The sequence below is a fragment of the Macadamia integrifolia genome, chromosome 2, assembly GCF_013358625.1.
Source record: "Macadamia integrifolia cultivar HAES 741 chromosome 2, SCU_Mint_v3, whole genome shotgun sequence".
In the NCBI taxonomy this organism is placed as follows: Eukaryota; Viridiplantae; Streptophyta; class Magnoliopsida; order Proteales; family Proteaceae; genus Macadamia; species Macadamia integrifolia.
In genome coordinates this window covers 15,860,438-15,870,534 of record NC_056558.1, presented here as the reverse complement: position 1 = coordinate 15,870,534, position 10,097 = coordinate 15,860,438, and the positions used below count along the sequence as shown (strand labels likewise).

The following is a 10,097-nucleotide window of genomic DNA, read 5'->3' as shown; positions in this document are numbered from 1 at the left end:
ACAATTTCTCTTTTGCCAATCCTTGCAATGACAACGATTGGGATGCTGTAAGACATGTTTTTCCCCATCACTAGGACTTTTTCTTGCGCTGCTATGGCCTTCACCATCTTGAAATTCCCAATTGAGGCAACAATCTGGAGGACTGTTCTACCTTGTTTTTCCATAGATCTTTTGGATGCATCATATTCATCAACTCCTCTACAATTCTCACCTTTTCTTTTAGAGCTGCGACATGAATAGGAAGTTCTCTGTTTGATGTAAGCCTGGCTATAAGAGCTTCTTTGTTTGCCTTGAGGAACTTAGAGACATTCTCTACCCCTGTTCTCCATTCTCCGCAACCCCATCGTTGTTGCAATTCCAACCCCTCTCACAAGGTACCCTGATCCATTCCCCGTTTCTGTTCTCCATTCTCCGTAAACACCCTCTAAGAAAATCAGGTTAGAATTTCAGGAAATCAATCCTAGCAAAAATGAAAGAGAAAAAAGGGGGGATGGTCGGGGGATGGAGCGTGTTGGCCCCCTGCAACCTGCCCCTGCCATTGCCCAGAATGCCTTTTATCAATTCTCCTCAAGCACCCCTGCAACTCCCTACCCTTGTATGCTTACTTCTCTGCAGTCCCCATCACTGCTGCCAAGGTTTCCAAAATCAATGCATCGAATATGGAATTGGCTTATTCATCTCGTAATCGATCGGGATCGATCTTGATTTTTGGCATTTTGAATTGGATAGTCCCACTAAGATTCCCCTGAATCGTTGGGTTTTCATATCAAGTAGATGATTCTTTGGTTATTGACCGCCGCAACTCCGACCACTCTCACGTCGCACCTCGATCCACTCCCTGCCCCTGTTCTCCCTTCTCTGCAAGCACCCCTTTTCATTGGGACTCACAACGACAACAGTGGCATTGCCATCCTAGGTTCTAAACATTTGAGGTTTTGATCTCCATTGCAAAACTGAGAGCACCTCTTTGTGTGCACATGCGCCAGTCTGTGTGTGTGTGTGTGTGTATGTGCGCGCAATTTCACTTTGAGGAGGGAATATAAAAAGAGAAAAGAGGAAGCATTGGATGATTGCAGGAAACAGTTGGTGAAGATGGTTGAAGAAGAAATTGTTGTAGGAGGAGGTGAGTGGGGATGGTCACGGAGACGGAGACGGAGACGGAGCATTGAATCTAGGACAAGAGGGGCGGGACGTCAAGGGGAGGGCGGGTGAAGGCGGGGAAGAAGAAGAAGTGGCGGTGATGCAGATACGATTCAAAGTAATAAAGATGCCTATGACACATCATCAGATGACATGGCTCCTGAGACCCATTCAACGGCATCAGCACAATGCTCCCTAATGCTGAGAAACACCCATCATTTTGGCATGAGCTTATGTAGGGGACCATACCACGTGATGTCTGTGAATTCTGTTAGGGGAGTTCTCTCTTTTTGATGATTGATTAGTTAGTGGTTATATATAAGGTGGGGAAGAAGGGTGTATGGGATATGAATGAATATAATTTTCTCTGTTGTCATCTCTTCTCTAGGAGGTATCTATCCTTGAAATAGCTTATTTCTTCTTCATCCCTATCCATGAACCACCCGAAACCACTTCGTAATAGATGCCTCGTAAGGGTTGAGTTGCAGGGAAAGGTGGACATATAGATAGGAGGCATAGAGGGTGGAGTACCTCGGGAGTAAAATGGTCCAAGGATATACATGGGTAAAGAGAATTGTTGTTTTGGGTAATTTTTAAATTCAAACATGAATTGGGTAATTTGGTAATGAGAAACCCAAATGTGGGTAATCAGGTAATTTTCCCTGAATTATATTTAAATTTTATTTTCTTGAGTTTTGATATGGGACTGGAAATTAATTAATCATTGTTTATTGGAGTAAAATTTCATTAATGAATTTTCCCTGCATTTAGTAGTCATTCAGTTCTAGAAATGATGTTTTGTGTCAAAAATATAATTTTCAATTTCTATATCAAAATGCCGTTAAAAAAAAAAAAGTTCAGTGAACCTGTTTCAAGAACGATTACCTTATTTGTTCACATTTTTTTTTATTTGGAACGAAACCAAAATGACGAAACAAGGTCTCATCGTTTCCCCCCCACCCACCCTTTTGGTTCCAAAAAATGAAAAAGCACCAAATTGACACCAATCATTTTATTCAGTTTTTTTATTTTTATTTTTGGTTCCCATAGAATAGAAAAAAAAAAAAGTCAGGATGACTACCAATCAGCCTAATGACTTGATGAAATCTATTATTCGAGGTATTTTCTAAAGAAAAGTTGGCGATTTGAAGTACTCTAAAATTGCTATTGTTGATGAGGCAGATAGTCTAAGAGAATAGCTCGAAGGTTTTAAGAAAATTAAATAAAGAAACGATACATAAAAGATTAGTGGGGAACAAATTGATCGGAAGTCTGATTAGAGATACCAAGACATAGAAGTGATTAGAGATACCTTCTGTCACGAGATTTAGCAACTGAAGGGATTCATTTTATTTTGTTAGCCTATTTCTCTTGTATCCGTTTCGTTTTTTCTTTGATACAAATTATTTTTTGGTGAAAAATAAAAAAGGATTAAGGTAAATAGCTAATTAATAGTCGATTATTACACTTTTTTTTTCTTGGGTAGGTTGGGAGGGAATAAATAACAGCTATGAGGTTCCTAATGAACATGAGTTTTTTATACATCACAATTCATCAATTATACTAGGCAATTATTGTTCGACTATCCAGCTTCTCTTTGATAGCGATCCGGATTGGATGGGATCGGTCTATTTTACTCCTAATTTTTGTAAAAAAATATTATTTTTTTCCTATTTTACTCTTGAAATGATCCGAATTGATATCGGATTGAGAATCATATAATTCGATACAGCCGATTCGACCAATCCCAGACCGATAATGGAAACCATGGTGGGGGGGTGGGTGGAGTACAAGTGACGGTTGGCAGAAAGCAGTTTTCAACGTGGTTTAAATAGGGATGGTGACGACCCTTTTCTGTGTTGCTCAGCTGTCTCTTATACTCTTTGAGTTACCACATTCAATGCTCTCTCTCTCTCTCTCTCTCTCTCTCTCTCTCTCTCTCTCTCTCTTCTTACTTTCTTCTTATGCTGCTGCCTCTCGAGTCTCGACGGACCATAGTACCCTTCCTCCTCTCCTTGGTATTTGCTATTGTCTGTGGGACCCACTCTGCCCATCCCCGAGGCAGAAGTCAAACCCCTAATATCCTATTATTATTTTTTCTGACAATAAATATCCTAGCCATTAATTATTTCTTCTTTTGACCTTTTAAATTTAGTTTCCCCTTTCTTCTTACCAAGTTACCCCTTCCTCCCCCGCCCCCACGAAAACAGTGGAGATAGAATCTGTTCCTGCTATGATTACTTAGTTGTACGAGTTAAGCAAGTAATACGTATTTTATTTTCAATCATTATAAGAATAAAAAAAGATATATCTGAAAACAAAATGAACAAGTGTTGACCGCTAATTCATATAATCAAGTGATCATATGAGTAATAAATTTGTTCTCCATCACTGACCATCAAAATGGGTCGAGGAACATATCAAGTATGAGAGGCAAACAACATTGTCAAGAGATTTAAGTACATTAGTTGTAAAAATGCAACTGTAAAAAAAAAAATACAAAAAGCAATAAAAAAATAAGAAACAAATAATATATATAGATTTACGAACTTTGATAAGATTACTTACATTCTCGATGAGATGAGATGAGATTTTGTTTCACTATTAATAGAGAATAGAATTATAACGCTTATATTCATACCTCTTAGAATTTTTTACAGAGAAAGTAAACTTCGTTGTCTTATAGAAAAAGTAAACCTAATTACAAATATATAGTGAAAAGTCTTAATATCTAAAATAATAAAATTACTCTTAATAAATGAGTCCCAAATAAAAATTCGAACAAGAGACTATGTTCGTTACTAAAGATTAAAATATCGATATCAATCATCATATTGATTGACTAAATTTAATATATACATTGGAGGGTATCAAAAAATATCAGAGACACGTTAAGATATTTTAAAAATTAAAGATTAAAATATCAATATTGATCATAATTCGATCGCCTAAATTAAAGATATATATCGAAGAATATCATATCAATATCAAAGATACTTTAAACTATACCCCTTACTCCTCTGCTACATAGGGGGCTTTTGCACCTTGCAACCCCACGGCCTACTTATTATAGGCAAGATCTCCATTTTATCGAGGAGTCTGCACCAATACTTCCTTAGATTAACCTATGATGAAGTATAAAAAATCATTCACCAATAGTGGTGGTGTTGAGTTGTCGTCATTAGACTCTTGCAAACTATAGAGAGAGAGAGAGAGAGAGAGAGAGAGAGAGAGTGGAGTGTGCGTGGCTGAGCGATAGCGATATATCAGCTTTTACTAATTTGTCTGAGATAGTACGAATGTTGGAAGCATAGGAAGCAAAAGCAAGACCGCATGGGAGAATGGCGGCAAAGGATCACTCTCAGGCCTCAAGACCAAAAGCCAACGACACATCAACACCCAACACCAACGCGTTGAAACTAGCAACCCAAGTGCGATTACCTCTACAAGCTACTCGCAGATGCTGCACACATACAAGGCAGAGAGAGAGAGAGAGAGAGAGAGAGAGAGAGAGAGACTGATATCTAGTCCCAATCTTACTTTGGTCTGCTTACCTTGTTTCTCTACCGCTGGGTCTTTGGCAGTTCTTAAAAGGCATATTTAGGTTCCAGAAATCTTCTTCCTCTAATTTCTTTTTGGGGGCTATTGAACTCTTGGTTGAAGGAACAGGTTGTTTCCCGTTTGGGGAAAAGTGGTTTTCTTGATAATGGAAATAGATATCAGTACTGGGTTTGTTGCAGACAAGGCAACAGCGGGGAGTGGTGGCTGTGTCTCTGGCTCTAACAAACTCCAACGTACTGAATCCTTGCCTTATAAAATGATGACGATGCATCATAATCTTCCACTTCCTTCTTCTGGGTGGTCTCAGAATAAGAATGGCGCTGAGGATGAGGATGTTGGTGCTGTTGCAGGTGGTGGGGTTGGGCCCATTTCTCATAATGGAATCTATAAGGAGGAGGAAGGTGAGGGTGGTGGTGGTGGTGGTGATTGGGGTTCAGCGACGAGGACTGTACCGTCTTTTAGCACTAATGCCTTCGAATCCCCTGGTAGGTCTCTCTTGCAAGTCTTTGGCTTCTGATTTGTGCTTCACCCTCTTTCTCGCTCTTTCAAACACAAAAATTATATCTTGCTTGGATTGCAATTAGTAGAGAACATCTGAGGATGTGGTTTCGTGTGTTCAAGCAGGAGTTATGGCGCCTTATCTGGGGTTTCCTTTTACTTCAGCTCAGTGGCAGGAGCTTGAGCGACAGGCTTTGATCTACAAGTATATGATGGCATCTACGCCTGTTCCTCCTAATCTCCTCATGTCCATTTGCAGAAATCTCTCAGACACTGTTGCAGCTAGTCCCCACTCTGCCCGTAATGTCTTTTGACTATTTTCTTTGCCTTCCACCTTTTTTAAATCTTCTCTGTCTCATCTTCAAAATGGGTTGGGTTGTTTTTCTGTGATTTTATTGGGTCCCTTATCTCATTTTCAAACTTGGTTTGAATCTTCTTTATCCCTCTTGATTTCCATGATTTTCAAACTTGGGTTTCTTGCCTTTCATTTCCCCCAATTTTTTCCCCCCATTTTAGACTTCTCCTTCTGTTAATGTTCAGTTGTTGCTCGGAGTTCTTGTTTCAATCTACGATTCTCGAGCGGAATGGATCCTGAGCCGGGAAGGTGCCGCCGAACCGATGGAAAGAAATGGCGGTGCGCAATATATGTTGCGCCTGATCAAAAGTACTGTGAGAAACACTTGCACAGAGGTCGTCCCCGTTCAAGAAAGCCTGTGGAACAACATCAACTAGCCGAAATTAAGAAGCATGAAGGCAACAATATGCGCTCGGCTCCATTGACACCTCAGACTGCGTCTCCATATTTTCCCAACATTACAACTAATACTACAACTACCACCGATCAGCTTTCAGGGCTTCTATCCCGGACAGATTTCAAAGCTTCCCCTTTCGATAACTTAGCTCCTCTTCCATCGTACAAGGAACCCAGGTGAGTTTGGTTCGCTTTGAGTACCCAAATCCTTGGGTATTTGTTAGTTATTTATTTAAAGTATTGTGCTTTGTTTCTACGGCTTGAAGGAGTGTGGACTGGATGATGAGAGGGGAAGCGGTTCCCCTTGCTGCATCGAATCAACACTGGGCGCAAAAGGCGCAGTTGAAAACAAATTTCGCTGCCTTCCGACAGCCTTACGAAGCAGAGCTGAGCTTGGAAACTTACTCAAATTTTGGTGGTGGGGAAGGATCAGGAGCTCGCCATCAGAATGATAAGGGCTTCTTGTTTCTGAACCCCGAAATAACTTCCTTATGTGAACCTTCAAGCCCTGAACATCGACATACGCCCAGGAGATTCATCCACGCGTGGTCGAGCCCAGCAAGAAATAGCACCAGAAATGAAGGGAATAAGTTTTCAATTTGTTCAGACGGGAAGCTGTCACCGTCTGCCCTTACACTGTCAATGTCCGGTGGCAATTTCTCTAACGAAGACAAGGATCAGATCCAAATGGGTCTTGGAGTAATTGGTTCCTGGATACCTTCACCACCCGGTGGCCCCTTAGCTGAAGTCCTGCGACCTAGCTCTGCAGGGTCAGAGTCGCATGGCTGCTGTGGTGGTGGCAAGAGTAGCTCATATTGCTGCGGTGGGCTCAATTTCAATTTGGTGTCCGGTGACTGGGGTACTAGTGGTGATAGCCCTATAGCAACCACTGCTTCATCTCCATCAGAAATGCTGCAACAGACCATGGCATCTGTCTCAGATAGCAGTGGTAGCAGCAGTTCCACGTTCAAGGTTGGCGCAGCAAAGTCGGAGATGGCGTTTCAGTGGCTGAACCAGGGTAAATAACTTTCCCATCCCCTGCTTGTGGGAACGTAATATCTGCTGCCTCCATTTTTAATCTCTTTAATTCTGTCTTTAGTTCGCCATTGAAAGAAGAAAAAGATGTATTTTTTCCTTTTGTTTTCTTGCGCTATTATCAACCATAATGATAAAGATCTTCAGGGATATAGATTGTAAAGTCTCTTCTCTGCGCCATTGTAATCTTTTTGTTCTTGGGCCTATGGCCCTGTATTTGTTTTGCTCCGTTTCAGATAAGAGCTCTGGGGCCATTTGCCCATCAGTAGCAGCAATTCAGTTCCCAGCTGATTACCCTTTCAAAGTTCTAGTTGTATCTACATAGTGATCTGGACCTAATTTCCACTCCACCAGATTCCACCTAATCATAAAATTGGGATGAAACTATCAGAGCTGGACCACCCATCCCTTTCCTTTGGTCGTGTCATTGGTACAGCCTGATCTCAATTTAATCTTGGATGTACTGTTAATTCTTCTCCAATATCGGCAGTCCCATTTGTTGGAGAGTAAGGGCCCGTTTGATAGCGTTTCTGCCGTTTCTGTTTCAAGAAACGGCAGAAACATAAATTTCCGTTTCTAGAAATAGAAACGGAATTGAAGGTGTTTGATAAGTCATGTTTTTAGAAATCGATGGTAATCAGTGAAAGAATTGCCACAAGTCGTTTCTTGAACCATAAATAAGTAAAAATTTCTATTTCTATTTCTAAAAATAAGTGAAATGAAACAGTTTTATCAAACGTTTTTTGCTCCGTTTCTGCTGTTTTTGGAAACAGAAACGGCAGAAACGCGTTTCTTGAAACGTTATCAAACGGGCCCTAAGCCTCATCTCGAGTTTTTGGGAATATTTTGGCGATTAGAGTTACTCTTTATATTTCGTACCAAAAAAAAAAAGAGTTACTCTATATTGTATGTTAGAGTAAACTCCCAAGAAAAATGAAAATAAATAGCCAACAGATCTGCATAACACAGAGATTTAATGAGGTTTACATATTAATGTGGTGTGTTACGTCTTCAAGTGAAGAAGAAGATGGTTTACTATGTAGAAGAGAGATTATACCCAAGCAGCGGTGAGAAAACTCGCTTCGAAACCTTAGCTCAAATCCCCCCCCAAATTACAGTGACTTGCTCAACAAGACGATAGTACATTATATACTCTTCCAAGTCACTGGTTAGTCCAATAGGTCGAACCATACCATAGGGGTTATGCCCCCGCACCCCCATACAAGATTAGTATTGGGCTCCGGGCTTGGTGGGCCTATCGGTCCAACCCCTTTGCTTCCATCACAAATCTTCCATTTTGATCACCACCAAAATATGTCAACAGTCAATCTTCAAAATAGATCAAGAATTCGAGACAAACTTAAACACATCAAAACACTGTTAGGGTTTTCTAATTCTTCATTAGAATAGTGAAAGCTCTAATTTTTTGTTTGACCATGGATGTAGCTCATCTTGGCTGATAGATTTTTTATTTTTTTAATTGTCAATCATTGTTCTGCAACTTTGTTATCCTAACAATAGTTTGATGTCTAGTTCTGATTTGGGACCTATATTAGTGTTGCTTTAGTTATACCTAAATTGAAGCCACCTCTTAGATTCCAACCCTCCTTGAAAATAGTTGGTGTGATGGAGATTTGAGGCCACAGTTAGCCTAAGAATTAGTTATGAGTATAATAGGATGAGTGAGACCAGGAACTATAATATCTTAAAAAATATGAGGATCAAACCAGTATCCAACCATAAATAAGCTTTCATGCCATTCCCAATCATACATTGAATATGGGGAAGGATTTTGTCGGGGGTCTTTAATATACCTCTGAGAGAAGATGAACAATTAATAGACCAAGCAGTGTTTTCATGGAGGTACCTTTGTTGCTCATAAAGACACACCGAAATACCGTAGTCCTTGTTGCTGCAGCTATGCCAGACTTGCTTCCTTAAACCGACCAGGTTCCACTCTTTCTCTCTTCTTAGCCCAGGGCCTCCCCCCTCCCTCTTGGGTGTTTAAACCGAGGACCACTAGAATTTGTATCCCCCTTTATCCGAGTTCCCAGCTTTCCAAAGCGCAAGCGCTCCTATCAGCACTTACTGAATCAACAACAACCTCCCAATGAAAGACAAATTGCAGTTTTGCCAAGAGTTGATACAAGAGCACCTCTCAGTGAGATAAAAGAACACCAATCACACATCCCATTTCAGGTTCTAAGTATTAAAGGAATTAAGGGTTGAGACCTTTGCCAGATACATTCTAATAGCAGTTTCTGTGTTAGAAGATAGAACAGACAGCAATAAAACACCAATAATAAAAATAGATTCATGCATGACACAGAAATTTAATGTCGTTCACATACCGATGTGAAGTGCTATATCCATGGGTCAAGGTGAAGATGATTTACTATATAATGAAAAGAAAGATTACAATGGAAATCTGTGAAGAACACTCAAACTCATGGTAAAAACTCTCGCCCAGAAACTCTTAACACTTAACTCCCCAAATCTCACTTCTTTACATAACAAGACATCATAACATATAAATACTCTTCCAAGTTGGGTTGCATCTAGTCGGGCTTTGATGTATTGTTCGCTTTGTCCCACACCTCTATATGAAATAGACTCAAGCCTTCTACTACCATCATAGAGCTCATGGAAAATCTCATTTGAATCGACAAAATATGTTGAAGCCGCCCAATCTCCAAAACAAATCAAGAATTCAAGGCGCATATAATATTCTGAGTATTATTTTACTGTTAGTTTGTTCACACTTATCCTTTTTTAAAGTTTTGGGAGTACTAAGGTGCCGTTTGATAACACTCTGGGAGAATGTTTCTGGTGTTCTTCTATTCTGCGGGAATGCAAATAGAACAGAAATATGTTTGGCACGTCCGGTTCATTTTTGTATTCCCCCGGAATGAACCAATGAAAAAGAATGAGTAAAGAATACATTGCAAGAGTACCAAAAAGTTGATTTTCTATTCTTTTAGAAACTTAAAAGAACACAATTATTCAAAACCCCCAATCCCTTTTCTCCATCTCACGATTAAAAACCCCCAATCCCTTTTCTAATGTCCTAAGGAAAACCTATTGCAGGTTTTCACTCTCTCGATCGCCGCTG

The 10,097-nt window shown here is 40.1% G+C and overlaps 1 protein-coding gene across 2 annotated transcripts; it reads left to right on the top strand.

Moving 5' to 3' along the window:
• Positions 1-4,446: 4,446 nt before the first annotated feature.
• On the top strand, positions 4,447-7,135 carry LOC122057567 (growth-regulating factor 2-like). Of its 2 annotated transcripts, none has more exons than XM_042619709.1 (4): positions 4,447-5,186; positions 5,323-5,499; positions 5,740-6,127; positions 6,217-7,135. In XM_042619709.1, the coding sequence occupies exons 1-4, from the start codon at positions 4,847-4,849 to the stop codon at positions 6,974-6,976; spliced, it is 1,665 nt and encodes a 554-aa protein (XP_042475643.1). In that variant the 5' UTR covers positions 4,447-4,846; the 3' UTR covers positions 6,977-7,135. The 2 variants fall into 2 exon arrangements, with proteins under 2 accessions (XP_042475643.1, XP_042475652.1); XM_042619718.1 differs by having other exon boundaries at positions 4,448-5,186; positions 5,326-5,499.
• Positions 7,136-10,097: the final 2,962 nt, after the last annotated feature.

Coding starts and splice junctions, on each gene's coding strand:
- LOC122057567 (XM_042619709.1), top strand. CDS start 4,847: ATGGAAATAGATATCAGTACTGGGTTTGTTGCAGACAAGGCAACAGCG. Junction 5,187..5,322: donor TAATGCCTTCGAATCCCCTG/GTAGGTCTCTCT, acceptor CGTGTGTTCAAG/CAGGAGTTATGGCGCCTTAT. Junction 6,128..6,216: donor CCATCGTACAAGGAACCCAG/GTGAGTTTGGTT, acceptor TACGGCTTGAAG/GAGTGTGGACTGGATGATGA.